Below are 14,589 nucleotides of genomic sequence, written 5' to 3'. Positions count from 1 at the left end.
ACACAGAGGTTCATGGTATAGACGATCCAAATAGCCATATAGGTATGTATTATTGATTACCGGTTTAAAATGTATAAATAAAATGGAAGTTAATTGAATAATGTTTTAGTAATGACATGTCGAATCGTCAATCAGTACATGCAGTATCAAGGCAGACTGAGATGTGATGTCTCCTAAACTAGTTTTTCAAAGTATAGCCTAAGAGTACTAGCCTAGCCCTATCTTCTTATGGACGACGACATAACACGTCGACAATATCAAGAGCTTCCACAAATCTATGTCTCTCACCAATCAATGCCGAAAGTTTTTCACATAGCAGCAGCGTACGAATAATTGTCATCGACGAACACTCGTACGTACACACACATATATATACAAAGAGTTAATGTGTGTGTCGATGATATATAAGCTCAGGCCACGTGAGCAATGCTCCTAGGGCGTGGGAAGTGTTTCTCAAAGCAATGTCTCTTAAACACGTTTCACACTCTCATTGGTTCAACTAGAAGCTGACAATGCTTTGTTCACGTGATGTACTCATGTACACTGTGGTGGTGAGTGTGGTCTATAAGGCTTACGTTTATGTGTATGTTTTTGACAAGCCTTGTCAATCATGAGTTCGACGATGGGATTGCAAATCGTATGGAACTATAGTTGGTTAAACCAATACGGCATAATCATGACATTCATTTCGATGTTTTCATTGTAGGGATACAAAGCAGGACCTACTAGGCCCAAGGATATCCATAACCTGTATGAAGATTAAAAAGTGTAATTAATCATATATATAGTGTGTAGGATACTTATATAACCGTTAGTATTTCTAGTTTTCTTAGAACCCAATGATAATGAACATGGTTGGTTTACATAATATTAAATCTTCTGTTACGTGAGTTATGTGTAAAAGCTAATGATTAATTATATTCTTCATTATTTAGAATTTCCATAATAAATGTACATTTATATTTATCAATGCATGCTTATATATTAAAATTGGGGATAAAAATGTACACTAAAGTATTAAAAAAAACAACTAAATTTATCTTTTTACGAACAAATTACCATATGGGAGCCTAAAAGTGTAGAAAACCCCTAATGGTAGATGTGCATGTATAGCCTGCGAAAGTTTTTACGTAATGTCTTTTCGACGCTCTCTATTTTTTTTTTTTTTAACATCAAATTTCCACGCTTTATCACAAAAAGCCAAATAGATAAAAAAAAATAAAAAAAATCAAAGAACTCTTTTTATGAACAACAACAAAGTTAAGAGGAATCAATATACATTAACGAAACCAACTTCCTCAAGCCTCATGGGTCCCAAAAATATTCCAATAAATATTCTTGAGGAAAACAAATTTGTATGTTACTGGATCACCTGATAATCTGTAACTTTTATGATAGATTTTTCCATTGAGCTGCTTTGAATTTGAGATATATTAGGTCATAAGTTCGTCAGTAACACTAGAATAGAAAAAAAAAAAAACTATCCGTTAATATGGCTTTTGATTAATTAAATAGAAGATAGAAAACAATTTGGATCCACTGAGCCAAAGAGAATATCTTTCAATTACAACCAGTGAAGAGAACAATCATGCTAAGGAAGAGAACAATTAATTTTGAAATTGAGTTCTCCCTAATTCATGTCCCTTCTTAATCTCAACTTTCATCAAACCAGAATTACGTAACACAACTTCCAACGTCCAAAACAAATAAAACATGCACATGCAACTATAAAACAAAACCCAACAAACTCTAAATTATAAAACAACCGAACACAACACACACACCAACACACAAAAGAAGAATCAATGGGAGTCTCGGACATGGAAGTAATTAGGGTTCTTGACGACGATATCGTACATGTAAACGGAGTTGAATTTGGTGAAATCTCTAGGCAGGGAAATGAGATCAATGGAGGAGCGTTTGTGGAATTGGAGGAGATCTGTGTCGCCGCCGCCAAAGTATCTCTCCCATCCAAGACTCTGGAGGATCTGCTCGAGCGTCGAGTAAGATGAGACCACTTCTCCTGTCGGTAAATAGACCATCACTTTCCTTCGGTTCTGTGTGTCGGATCCTGACTGGTTAGGGTTCTCCACAAGTCTTATCACTCCGTTCTTGAAGACCCACACGCCTGACATGATCTTCTTCTTCCTCTCCTTAGTTTTGGTTTCTTGAATGATTTGGTGTTTTTTGAGAAGAGAGTTGTGTGTGGAGATGATATTATATAGAAGAGGGTCTAACCACATCAAGACAAAAAAATATCTTTTTGACGTGACAAATAGAATTTGTTTACAATTATAACCAGCAATGATTTTTTTTGGGACCATTGGTGAAATAACTACAAGATGAATAAAATTAGCGAAGCAACGTGTTGATTCTTGAATTATGGTCTTGTGGTGTTGAAGTGACGAAAATATTTTGGTAATTGGTATCATAGTTTGGTGTTGATTTGATATAAAACAATTGAAGCGAGTTTTGGTCAAATGTTTCATGAAAAAAAAAATGCTTGTCATCTGCCAAAGTTAGTTCATCAATATTAATCAGGTTACAGAAAATGAAAATGCATTAGTTTTTGAAAAACATAGGATAAACAGTTATATAGGTGAATATATTACTATAAATTTTATTCATTTGTTTCAAATAGCACAACACGTCAAAGTCTAGATATATATATTGTGGCTTGGTGAAGGTTGTTTCTATGTCGCTCCCTGGATAATTTAGATATTCTAGATAAATCTACTTTCATTATTTAATTTTTTTTGGAATACCATCTCACATTCCTCAATTTATTTTTTAAGAAAACTAGTATTTTACTATTTTTATATGTTTTGTAGAATTGGTTCGAATTCTGATTTTGGTTTCTAGGAATCTTTAAAGATTTTAAGCACTAGAATAAATCTTATGGTAGGTATTTTTTATTATATTATTCGGTACTACATTAGTCTAAGGGATAATTTGTTTATCTCAAAAAATTTCGTGGAGTAATGTGATAAGATTTATGATTAATTTCGTGGAGTTTAGAATTCGTGGAGTAAAAATTAATTTCGTGGAGTATTCGATAATATGATACTACATTATATTATTCGTTTCTGTCTAGGAAACTTGCAAGTTTGGTTGTAACATTTCACGCATGTGGTAAACACATTTTGAATATTTGGAGAAATTAGGAGCAGTAACAATATGTAAAACATAAAATAAGTCTTAACCACAAATTTATACGATCACAATCTTCCATAACACTACCCCAAAATTTAATGACAGAAAAGCGATCTCATATACCATTTTCACCTTCTACTCCCCCCTTCTTCTTTTTTCGGTTTCATTTAAAAAATTGATGTATTTTTGTATAAATCTCTTCATATAACTTGATATAATCTTCTGATCCTACAAAACAACCACTATATTTTTTCTCAACCAAGTAAACTATATTTGTCTAGGTATTACAATCGAACAATTCATTGTTCAATTAATGTATAATTCCGTAATTTCGTCATCTCATTATGCGTACAATTTTTTTCTTTCTATCTTAAATCTGACTGTTAAATTTCCTTTAGCATCCTTTCCGATTCGAGCAGTTATAAGCACACTTTTTTGTGATTAAACATTGTCATCCTTCACGCTAGCTTACCTTTTAAACGACAAATCAGCAATAAATAAAAAACATGGACAATGACTCTAATGGTGGAGCTACATATATCGTGACGAATCACACATGTAAGAGAATCATGTGAACAATAGTGGTAGGCGAATCTCTATCTCTTAATTTGATTCTTCAAAATAATAATTAATGATTCGATATTAAGCCACTTTATCAACATTTACTTCCCTAACATAGATATATGATTCTAGCACAGCCAATCGATCATTGTATTAGTGCACGCACACAATAATCTTATGCGTCATCGGTCGGAATGCATTTTTTATGTTGCACAAGATTAATTTTCTTCGATGCGTAGAATTTTAGTAACATTGTTTATATGTTTAATTTACAATATTACTTTTTTTGTAGATTAAAAATACAATCACAAGATTTAATGGAAGTAATAACTAATTGAAAGTTTAGAGATGCGGGAACATTTATACAAAGGAGCGCATATAGATGCTCCAAGTTATAAAATTCTTTAATATTTTGGATTAGATGAAAGAATAAAAGAAGCATGTAAAATTGTGTCTAGGTACATTTGGTTTAGTAGTAATTAGATTTGGGACAAGATGTATAATCGTTTTTTAATTAGTTTGATCTTTCTAATTAATAAAATCGGATGTCCATTGAGAAATACGGATTGAGACCATTTGTATTGCCGATGGTGGTGTTACATAGTTTTTGCAGAACAAGCTCATCCATGTCTCTCCAATCCGGTGCCAAGATCTAGTTGGAATCCATGAACCAAATCTTTTTTGTTGGACTGATTCACTCTTAGAATTAATCAAACAAATTAAATTGGTTATAATTTTCGAAATTCTAGTCCTCGGTAAATCCCATTTCGTTGCTAACCTAGAATTTCCAAAGTTATTAAGAAGCATGTAATAGTCGGTTTATATATATAAAGGATTTGTTTTAAATATAGGTCTAAGCCATAAAAACAAACCCAAAATTCTGGAATCGAATCAACCTAAAATAAAAGTCTAGTTTGGTATTCTAAAACATTTGTTTTGCGGTTGGGTTGGATACGAAATCTGAAATCCGATACCCGAACAAATATCCTTAAATTATTATTTATTATTGCTACTTTTTATCATGAAACAAATGAATTTATGTTACTAGAACAATGAACTTTTTTGTGTAATTCGGTCCAAAAACCTAACCAAAATAGGTTTCAATTCTATGTCGGAATGAAATTAAATTTCGAAAACCGATTCGAACCTGACAAAACCCAAATCGACCTATATAGATCATAAATCTCCCTATTTGAATTATTCCAAATCCGAAAAAACCGATTTGAAAACCTGAATGCCTAAACCTACTTTAAAGTTAAAGAAGCAACAGTAGCCATAAGAAGACCCACAATATAAAGATTGAAAGAACCCAACTCGAACCAACAATGTTCCTAAAAATAGAAGCCCATAACCTAGATAGAGCCCAAACCCCTAATTCTTCTTCATCGACAACATGCAATAAACTTTGCTCTTGCTCGTTAGATCTCTCGCTCCAAGTCCAAATTTCTCCATAAAGATGAAGACTATTAGAGCATCATTATTGATGATCTCTTAAAACAATTCTTATGTTAAGAAACATGTCTTATAACTAACAAAAGGCTCTTATATAAGAGACATTAAGTCACTTTTGTTAGTTATAAGACATATCTCTTAACATAAGAGTTATGTTAAGAGACCATCAATAACTATGGTCTTAGTGACATTTGAGAAGAGGAGCAGCCAAAGAAATTTCAGATCACATGTTCGATTACCAAACTACTAAAAATAGAGACTGTAGAGTATAGACTTATTCACAAACTTGGAAAAAAGATTAAGTTTGTTTTATATTAAAGGTGAAAACTTTTGCCAAATAAAAGCAATAATAATGTGTCTCAAAAAAAAAAATCCTTTTTTTTTTTTTTTGTGCACCCAAAAAAAAAAAAAAAAAGAATAATCCTTAACATTCTCTCTCACATAAGCTTTTTGAATTAGACAAAAAAAAAAAAAGGCACTAGTCAAGTTTTTTTTTTTTTGTATAACAAAAACAGAGACAGATCCAGACAAAAGGCTAGACATCCACCACGTCACGCTTCCCAACCAAGTGACACGTGTCGCATCCACAACTCGTCAAAACACAAACACCAAAAAGTAGATGACGTTACAAAGCATCATCCGTAAATGGCGGCTTCCTCTCTCTCGCTCTCTTCTCCTCTCTCAAACCCACTTCGCAGATTCACTCTTCACCATCTTCACCTCTCAAAGAAACCCCTTTCTTCCTCTTCTCTGTTCCTCTGCTCCGCCGCAAAAATGAACGACCATATCCACCGTGTTCCGGCTCTCACCGAGGAAGAGATTGACTCCGTCGCCATAAAAACATTTGAGAGATACGCATTACCTTCTTCTTCCTCCGTTAAGAGAAAGGGGAAAGGAGTAACGATTCTCTGGTTCAGAAACGATCTCAGAGTTCTTGACAATGACGCATTGTACAAAGCTTGGTCTTCCTCTGATACCATTTTGCCTGTTTACTGTCTCGATCCTCGTCTCTTTCACACTACTCATTTCTTCAACTTCCCTAAAACCGGAGGTAATGTTTCCAATCATAAAAATCAATCCTTTTTTGTGATCTTGATCACTCAATCTTTGTGACTATGTTTTCAGCTTTAAGAGGCGGTTTTCTTATGGAATGTTTGGTTGATTTGAGAAAGAATCTTATGAAACGAGGATTGAATCTTCTTATTAGAAGTGGTAAACCAGAAGAGATTCTTCCTTCTCTTGCTAAAGATTTTGGAGCTCGTACAGTTAAGTTCTGTTTATTGCTTGTGTTGAAGAAATTTATCAGAGCTTTGTGAGGGAATATGAAAATGTGATTTGTTTGTTTTCTTAGGTTTTTGCGCATAAAGAAACGTGTAGTGAGGAGGTAGACGTTGAAAGACTTGTGAATCAAGGTTTGAAAAGGGTTGGAAATAGTACTAAGCTTGAGCTCATTTGGGGAAGTACTATGTATCACAAAGATGATCTTCCTTTTGATGTTTTTGACTTGCCTGATGTCTACACTCAGTTTCGTAAGGTAATGTTCTTGTTTCGGTTGGTGTGTTTCTTGACACATTAGGAGTGAGTATATGAAATGCTGAAAGGTTTATGATATTTAGTACCAGAATTTGTAGTATACCAAACTAGATTTATGTTTATTTTGTTTGATACCAATGTTTGTTTCTGGTTGAAAATTCGCTTGCAGTCGGTGGAAGCTAAGTGTAGTATCAGAAGCTCTACTCGCATTCCACTATCTCTAGGGCCAACACCTTCTGTTGATGATTGGGGAGATGTTCCAACTCTTGAGAAACTTGGGGTTGAGCCTCAAGAGGTGTGTTTCTCTGAGAAGCTCTTTTAAATGAAACGAGAGAAAAAAGAAAGTAACAACATTCTTCATGAGTTAGTGTCTTTGTATTCATGGTGTTGATACAGGTAACCAGAGGAATGCGATTCGTTGGTGGTGAAAGTGCAGGAGTAGGCAGAGTATTTGAGTACTTTTGGAAAAAGGTAAGAGGATAATGAGCTATTCTTGTGTTTCTTATTGGCGTTGCTTGTGTGTGTACATAATGTTGTTTGTCTCTTTTTTCATGCAGGATCTATTGAAAGTATACAAAGAGACGAGGAACGGAATGTTAGGACCTGATTATTCGACGAAATTCTCTCCTTGGCTTGCCTTTGGGTGTATCTCTCCTCGTTTTATCTATGAAGAGGTAAACTCTTTCAAAACCGTAATTCGTTACCCCAAAACATATAGCAGTCTTTCACTTATGTGACAACTGAAAAAATATTTCAGGTCCAAAGATATGAAAAGGAAAGAGTAGCAAATAATTCAACATACTGGTATATCTTCATATCTGAGTATTGTATCTCTACTGCATTCTCTTTACTCTTGGTCCTAATTGATTAGATATATGTTTCCAGGGTACTTTTTGAACTAATATGGAGAGATTACTTCAGGTTTCTTTCAATTAAGTGTGGAAACTCACTTTTTCATCTAGGTAACTATGCTTTCGAATTAAAGCTCAATGCAATGTTGTTACAGTGAACTTTTTAAATAGCGCATTCTCTTCGTAGGTGGCCCGAGAAATGTGCAAGGGAAGTGGAGCCAAGATCAGAAACTATTTGAGTCTTGGAGAGATGCCAAGACAGGGTAATTATTTGATGTTGTGGTTTTTTTTTTTGAAAGATCAACAAAGTAAAGCTTGTGGACCTTTAGTGACTTCTCATGAATGGTATTAGGTATCCTCTTATAGATGCAAACATGAAGGAGTTATCCACTACAGGTTTCATGTCAAATCGAGGCCGACAGATTGTTTGTTCGTTTCTTGTCCGGGACATGGGGTTGGATTGGCGTATGGGTGCAGAATGGTTTGAGACATGTCTATTAGACTATGATCCTTGTTCTAATTATGGAAACTGGACCTATGGAGCAGGTAAGTACTACTCATGACACAGTTTGTGACTTGTGGTTTTCAAATTCAACATTGAGAATGAGATTGAAATGGAAACTTTATAGATGGTTGAAATCTGTTTTTCTTACCATTGAAGGAGTTGGAAATGATCCACGGGAAGACCGGTACTTCAGCATTCCCAAGCAAGTGAGTTTCTTTTAACACAAGTCACTAGAAATAGTAATGAAGAGGATATTGAAAATGTTTATGATTGGTTTTGTTTAGGCACAAAACTATGATCCAGAAGGAGAATACGTTGCGTTTTGGCTGCAGCAGCTACGTCGGCTTCCGAAAGAGAAAAGACATTGGCCAGGGAGATTGATGTATATGGACACAGTTGTGCCATTGAAGCATGGTAATGGTCCAATGGCTGGAGGGTCAAAGTCTGGGGGTGGCTTCAGAGGGAGTCACAGTGGGAGACGTTCTAGACACAATGGTCCTTAGAGAGAAACTATTCTTTACACGAACTTGTATCTTATTTTTATTTCTGTGATTCTTCATTCTTGTGCACAAGGATCTCTGATTCTCTCGGTCTAAATTACATTGACTTAAAAAATTCATACTCCAAAATTTCTAAAACATTATGCAACTTACCAATAGATTCAGTCAGTTTGTAAAAATACCATTTGGGGTAGCAAATAACAAAAGACTTGGGTTCTTGGTCTTGCAAAAAGAGGTTAGTCAGTGAATGTAATGGGCTGGAAAGAAGCCCATTAAGAATAAGTTATGGGTTTGGGTCCATTTAGAACATAGGAACCCTAATTCTTCTTAGGCAAGTTCTTCTCTCTGCTTCTTCTCTGAGGGTTAGTTTTCGAAGAACGACGAGCTCGAGATTATTGATTTTCAAGTGGAGATTGAATCAGGTAAATCCTCTCGAAATCTCACTTAGTCTATTTCTTGTGTTCGTATTGTATCATATAACTATGAATTCATGCCTTTAGTTTTTCTCATAGCCATACTTGCTCTCTATCTTCTCAGTGAACAGAGACTTTAGAGAATTAGGGTTTACGGTTTAGGCATTTACTGGGTTTTGCAGAAGTGGTCTTAGTTTATTCAAAGTTCGTTTCTTTCACAAAGTTTAAGCTAGATTATTAGATCTCAGATGAATCAAATACGTATTTGTTATTCGTAAGACTCTGTTTTGATTATGTCACTCACTGTTATTGTTACCTTTGTGTGGTTTAGTGATAATGGACAATGAGACGAAAGCAACCACCTTCAGCAAATCAACAGGGCTTCCTAGGAAGAGATTCTACAGAGCAAGAGCTCATAGTAACCCACTTAGCGATTCTCACTTCCCAATCCCCATATCTCCAGCTCATGTCGACTATTCACTTCACTTCCCCAAATTCGTTGAAGCTGACAACAAATTCATCAAGAAGGTTGAGTTTGCGGATATCGGATGCGGGTTTGGTGGCCTACTAATCTCCCTTGCGACGCTTTTCCCCGATACGCTAATGATCGGTATGGAGCTCAGAGATAAAGTGACGGAGTACGTTAAAGAACGGATCTTAGCTTTAAGGAGAACAAGCTCGGAGGGACAGTATGAGAACATCTCCGTTGTTAGGACAAACTCGATGAAGTACATTCCGAATTACTTCGAGAAAGGACAGCTTTCGAAGATGTTTTTCCTCTTCCCTGATCCACATTTTAAGGAGAAGAATCATAGGAGGAGAGTGATTAGTACTCATTTGTTAGATGAGTATGCTTATGTTCTTAGAGCTGGTGGGATTATTTACACAATCACTGATGTAGAGGAGCTTGGAGAGTGGATGAAGTCTTGCTTAGAGAAACATCCGATGTTTGAATCTCTAACACAAGAAGAGCTTGTTTCGGATCCTGTTGTTGAGCTTCTATGCAGTGCTACTGAGGAAGGACAGAAAGTTGCTAGAAATGGTGGACAGACTTTCAGAGCAGTTTTTAGACGCATTGCATATGTTTCTTGAATTCTTTATTTCTCGTTGTAGTAATCTTTGTTGTAACACAGCTTCTTTCTTAATTTCAAAATTTTGGGATAATATTACAGAAGTTGAGAAATTATTGTTCTACAAAGCCAACCAGAATGGATGATTAAACATCTTGTTGTACATGAACCAATTATCATCATTAACTTTCAAACGCAATAAGCCAATATGATAGCATAACATGACTCTTACTGACCCGAGAATCATTGCTTGAAAGGGATATTCACATTTTCCCTGTAAATTGAAATGAAAGGCTTCTCGTGTTTCAGACAAGAAACTATATTGGGAGTTTTTGAAGAAACAGCCCTGTGTGCGTTCAACCATCCATCAAAACCTGAATGTAACTACAATTTGTGAGAGATATGAAGAAAACACATCGAATGTTTCCCAAGAAAAGGGAAAGAGGAATACCATTTGTAGTAATAAAGTGACTTCTTGTGACTCCACCAAGATCGATATCTGGAACAAAGTTCTGTCGTTCCTCGTGTCGAATCTTCTACGTTTCGAAAAGAAACTAAACTTGGCTCAGGTGTCCTTAAACAACTACCGGAGAGGCAATAGGCATTTCGGGGTAGGATAAATTTGCTCTGTTTCTTGATTAAACCAGCTGCATTACTGCTCTTCTGTATGCATGTGATTTAGTATGCTTGGACAAGAAACTCCTCTGTTCCTCGTCGCTAACCACTTTTTGTAAACTAAATACGCCTCGCCTGGCCTCTGCAATCTGGTATATTTCTTTGCTAGTATCAAAAATGGAACATGATCTATTGTTATACCAGTTGCTTGTATTCTCGACAGAAGGCTTTCGGCTTTCTTCAATCGACCCTTCCAACAGAGCCCTCTAACCAGCTCAGTATACGTAATGATATCAGGTTGACATCCCCTTCTCAGCATTTCATCATACAACTGAAATGCCAACCGCAAGTGACCCAATGTACAAGCAGCACCTAGTAGCAGATTATAGGTGGTAGTATCTGGGTGGATTTTGGTAGATCGCATTTCATTTTTGACCCACCATGCATCAATTAATCTTCCCCCTTTCACATACCCATGAATCAAAGCATTGTTTGTGTAAACATTTGGTTTAACACCGTACGAAAGCATTAGATTCAGAACAGATAAAGCACTGCTAGTATCACCATATCTTCCATAACCATCAATAACCACATTCCATAGCAGAACCTCTGGAAGCAGAGAACTTTTTAGCATGCTTAGAAGGAACTCGTTCGCCCTGTTCACATCTCCATGTATACATAAACCTTGAATAATAACTTTGTATGAGATCTGATCAGGAGCAACACCACCATTTTGCATGGTACCATGGAGATCACATGCCTCATCAAACTTTCCCTCTTTGCACAAGGCGCTAATGAGAGTGTTGTAAGTGAAAACATCAGGATTCACTCCTCTCTTTACCATGTCACACATGAACCCATAAGCAGCTACCATGTTTCCACTCGAACATAACCCACGAATAATGACATTGTACACAACTGAATCAGCAGGGACATTTTTCTGTGACATCTCCTTCCAAACCTCAAGGGCTTGAACCACATTTCCATTCTTAAAACAACTATCCATCAGAATGGTACAGATGACTATATCCAAGGGTGCGTTCGCCTGGCTACTATCTAAGATCTCTTCAAGAAGCTTTTTGTTGTTGTTTCCTATAACACCTTTCTGGCAAAGTGCATGCACAATTATATTGCAAGTCACTCTATTTGGCCTAATACCATATTTATTCATAGTATTGAAGAGGTACAGAGCTTTATCTACATTGTTAACACTGCAAAGACCCTTGATTAAGGTGTTATAAGAGACACAATTAGGCGAAGGACCCATCTCCCTCATCTCTCTAACAAGCCCATCCGCCTTCTCGATATAACCTGCTTTACACAACCCATTTAAAAGATGATTGTGCGTGATCAAACCTGGAATAACTCCACTATATATCATTTTTTTCCGTAGCCAGAGAGCAGCATCCAACTTCCCTTGCAAACAAAGATCCCTCATTATAGACGAGTGAATAGATAAACAATCATCGTAATCAAAACTCTTTGTCTGACATACACTCTCCCTACAAGAGAAGCACAAGTTGTAGGCTTTCATCAGAAGCAGTTTGCAAATATAAATTCCTGAAGTTACTGGTGAAAGACAAACCTCAATGAAGCCAGACGATCCAAGCTGCTTTTCAAGATATAATCCAACACATTGAAAATAGCTTCCGGGTCTTCCTTTTGATCATAATCTTTTTGATCAGAAAACCATTTCTCAGTGCACAAATGAGAATGATTGCCAGAAATGGATGGAGGACGTTCGATACAAGAAAGACGCATTTCAAAGTCCCTACATTTCCAAAAAGCAGAGAATCATCAGCAAACAGATTAGATGGTCATGGAAACCAATAAATGAATCAAAACATGTACCTGAGGTTGGTGAAAATAGGAGCTAAGAGCCTAGAGACATTGTCACTAACAAAATCAAGGCTTTGGTTGAGTAAGCGAAATACAGTGAATTGAGAAGAGGTAACTTCCCCACAAGATATTAAAAGCTGCATCCGAATATAAGCAATAAAATCAACTCTTTCGTATAATCAAGTTAGCAAAAAACAGAGCTTTGTAAGAAGAAAAAAAAGCTGCAAACTTACAGCCATAGGTTAATCAAAAAGTTATGATCTTGAAGATTGAGCAGACGTATACGCAAAACACGAAGCGAATTACAGGTTTGAATAAGCTCTCCGGTAGAATTAGAGAAATCACATTCGCTTTTACGTGTACTGATTTGGTGAACATAGACGATTCATACGCATTGGTTTTTGATCATAAGCTGAAACATAGATTTACAACAATGGAGAGTGAATCATCAGAAATTGCAGACCTGATCCAGATTGCTAAATCAGATGCCGAGGTAAGCTCTTGGTTCTGGGCACGTGTGATGAAGATGACGAAAATTTAGGGTTCTTGCTTGTTTTGGGCTATGGCCCATTAACTATCCTTAATAGGTTTAATACGGGGCTTAGTTTCATGATTTTTCTTTATTTTTGGACTAGTTTCATAATCACTTTAAAAACAGTGTTATTGGTTTATGATTTAAATAGAGTTTTCATCACTTAAAATATTAATACATTACGTAGAATCTGTTATTATTTAATAAGTTTGTTAAAATTTGGTGTTATTATTTTAAACACTATAAAAGTAATATAGAATCTTTATAAATCTGAAGTTTTGGATTCATATTTTTATAAATGTCATTAATTTTTTTGTGTTATTCAATTAAAACAAAAGAATCTATGATTTTTAATGAATTAAATTATTATGTTATTGATTTATGACTTTTTATACTTTTCTTTACAAAATAAAATCATGAAAATATTATTAAAATAGAGATATTGTTTGAGAAATTTTTAAAGATTGTGAAAAACTAATCAAAATAATTATAGAAAACTCTCTAGCAATAGGTTATAATGTTTTTTTTTTTAATTATTAAAGTCATTTAAAAAAAAAATTAGAAAATCTAAAACCAGATTGATATTAATAACAATCCCTAAGGCTTTTAAATCGAAAAACGGGGAAAAAAGAAAAACCTAAACAACAAATTTCCAAACTATAAAAATAATTACTTTTTCTTGTTGGAAGTTTTTATAAAATTTATATATGTGAGATGCAATTTTAGGTGTTTTTTCTTTTAAAGGTGTTTTCGGAGTGGAAACAAAAGTTTAGGTGATTAATTATCAATTTCATACAGTTGATAGTGGGGAGTAGTGGGGAAAGTTTCGTTACATAGTTAAGGTCTACAATATCCAAAAAATAAATAGACGTAGAACAATCCCTTAAGATCAAGATTTTACAAGATTACAACAATCCACTCATATGTAGTTTATGGTGGTCTAGTGTTTAAAAGTTTCATCTGCAATTGAAAGATCAAACATAGTTAATAGTTCGAGTATTTTCACAACGATTTCAAATATAATTTGCTTCAAAATAACGACATCATGTGAAATGAACTCATGTCATAACCCCCAAAACAGGAAATAAAATCAAGAGCCATCTCTGTGTTATCTATGGCTAAAAGATTTGTGGATTAATTATTCATATTGATACAAATGTATGACCGACCTACTTATATTACTATGGTGTATTACAATACATATTCACATATGTCTTATAAAGTGTGTGTCAAGTAGTCAACTTGCAAAACAAAAAGGTAACGCGAGGGAAGAATCAACCAATCACAGCTTTTCTTATACTAAATCAAAATAATACACTATACATATTCATATTTATCCTTCGTATTCGTAGGCTCGAATCTTTTAATGGCCTTATCCATTTTAGGTAAGACCGCCACCTTCACGTTCTCATATATTTCCTCAATTTCCCACTTTCCTAATCAGAATCTTTGGATTTTATATCGACCACTACTTCATGAATATTAAATGAATATATTTTACTTAATGGAGACCATGATAGATCCGACAAATACAACCGTACTACTATTGTTTTTTGGTGCTAATC

General features: G+C 35.0%; 4 protein-coding genes and 1 long non-coding RNA gene across 7 annotated transcripts; 3 read left to right on the top strand and 2 right to left on the bottom strand.

The window, feature by feature from the left end:
* Positions 1–1,483: 1,483 nt before the first annotated feature.
* Positions 1,484–2,399, bottom strand: FPF1 (flowering promoting factor 1). Of its 3 annotated transcripts, none has more exons than NM_001343900.1 (1): positions 1,484–2,399. In NM_001343900.1, exon 1 carries the CDS (start codon positions 2,322–2,324, stop codon positions 1,803–1,805), a length of 522 nt encoding a protein of 173 aa, NP_001330701.1. In that variant the 5' UTR covers positions 2,325–2,399; the 3' UTR covers positions 1,484–1,802. The 3 variants fall into 3 exon arrangements, with proteins under 3 accessions (NP_001330701.1, NP_197868.1, NP_001330702.1); NM_122395.5 differs by having other exon boundaries at positions 1,484–2,206; NM_001343901.1 differs by having other exon boundaries at positions 1,487–2,244.
* Positions 2,400–5,745: 3,346 nt separating this feature from the next.
* Positions 5,746–8,699, top strand: CRY3 (cryptochrome 3). Its single transcript, NM_122394.4, has 12 exons — positions 5,746–6,217; positions 6,292–6,431; positions 6,518–6,700; positions 6,869–6,994; positions 7,096–7,170; positions 7,257–7,373; positions 7,457–7,503; positions 7,585–7,661; positions 7,738–7,813; positions 7,903–8,096; positions 8,212–8,261; positions 8,340–8,699. Exons 1-12 carry the CDS (start codon positions 5,812–5,814, stop codon positions 8,556–8,558), a joined length of 1,710 nt encoding a protein of 569 aa, NP_568461.3. The 5' UTR covers positions 5,746–5,811; the 3' UTR covers positions 8,559–8,699.
* A 214-nt stretch (positions 8,700–8,913) lies between these two features.
* AT5G24840 (tRNA (guanine-N-7) methyltransferase) lies at positions 8,914–10,170 on the top strand. The gene is made up of 2 exons (NM_122393.3): positions 8,914–8,977; positions 9,300–10,170. The coding sequence occupies exon 2, from the start codon at positions 9,305–9,307 to the stop codon at positions 10,058–10,060; it is 756 nt and encodes a 251-aa protein (NP_197866.1). The 5' UTR covers positions 8,914–8,977; positions 9,300–9,304; the 3' UTR covers positions 10,061–10,170.
* Positions 10,090–13,042, bottom strand: AT5G24830 (Tetratricopeptide repeat (TPR)-like superfamily protein). The gene is made up of 5 exons (NM_122392.5): positions 12,726–13,042; positions 12,505–12,629; positions 12,239–12,424; positions 10,490–12,155; positions 10,090–10,412 (listed from the first exon to the last, which is right to left on the bottom strand). Exons 1-4 carry the CDS (start codon positions 12,729–12,731, stop codon positions 10,691–10,693), a joined length of 1,782 nt encoding a protein of 593 aa, NP_568460.1. The 5' UTR covers positions 12,732–13,042; the 3' UTR covers positions 10,090–10,412; positions 10,490–10,690.
* Positions 12,729–13,018, top strand: AT5G03835. Its single transcript, NR_142713.1, has one exon. It is a non-coding gene; the product is annotated as an other RNA (long non-coding RNA).
* Positions 13,043–14,589: the final 1,547 nt, after the last annotated feature.

The sequence above is a fragment of the Arabidopsis thaliana genome, chromosome 5 (assembly GCF_000001735.4).
Source record: "Arabidopsis thaliana chromosome 5, partial sequence".
Lineage (NCBI taxonomy): Eukaryota > Viridiplantae > Streptophyta > Magnoliopsida > Brassicales > Brassicaceae > Arabidopsis > Arabidopsis thaliana.
This window is presented reverse-complemented; position numbering and strand designations above follow the sequence as displayed.

Excerpts from the sequence above, each read along its gene's own strand:
- FPF1 (NM_001343900.1), bottom strand. The coding sequence starts at position 2,324 with ATGGTCCCAAAAAAAATCATTGCTGGTTATAATTGTAAACAAATTCTA.
- AT5G24830 (NM_122392.5), bottom strand. Across the intron at positions 12,425-12,504 it reads CCTATTTTCACCAACCTCAG|GGACTTTGAAATGCGTCTTT; the intron begins GTACATGTTTTG and ends TTGGAAATGTAG. Across the intron at positions 12,156-12,238 it reads GATCGTCTGGCTTCATTGAG|GGAGAGTGTATGTCAGACAA; the intron begins GTTTGTCTTTCA and ends CTTCTCTTGTAG.
- CRY3 (NM_122394.4), top strand. The coding sequence starts at position 5,812 with ATGGCGGCTTCCTCTCTCTCGCTCTCTTCTCCTCTCTCAAACCCACTT. Across the intron at positions 6,995-7,095 it reads TTGGGGTTGAGCCTCAAGAG|GTAACCAGAGGAATGCGATT; the intron begins GTGTGTTTCTCT and ends GTGTTGATACAG. Across the intron at positions 8,262-8,339 it reads ACTTCAGCATTCCCAAGCAA|GCACAAAACTATGATCCAGA; the intron begins GTGAGTTTCTTT and ends GGTTTTGTTTAG.
- AT5G24840 (NM_122393.3), top strand. The coding sequence starts at position 9,305 with ATGGACAATGAGACGAAAGCAACCACCTTCAGCAAATCAACAGGGCTT.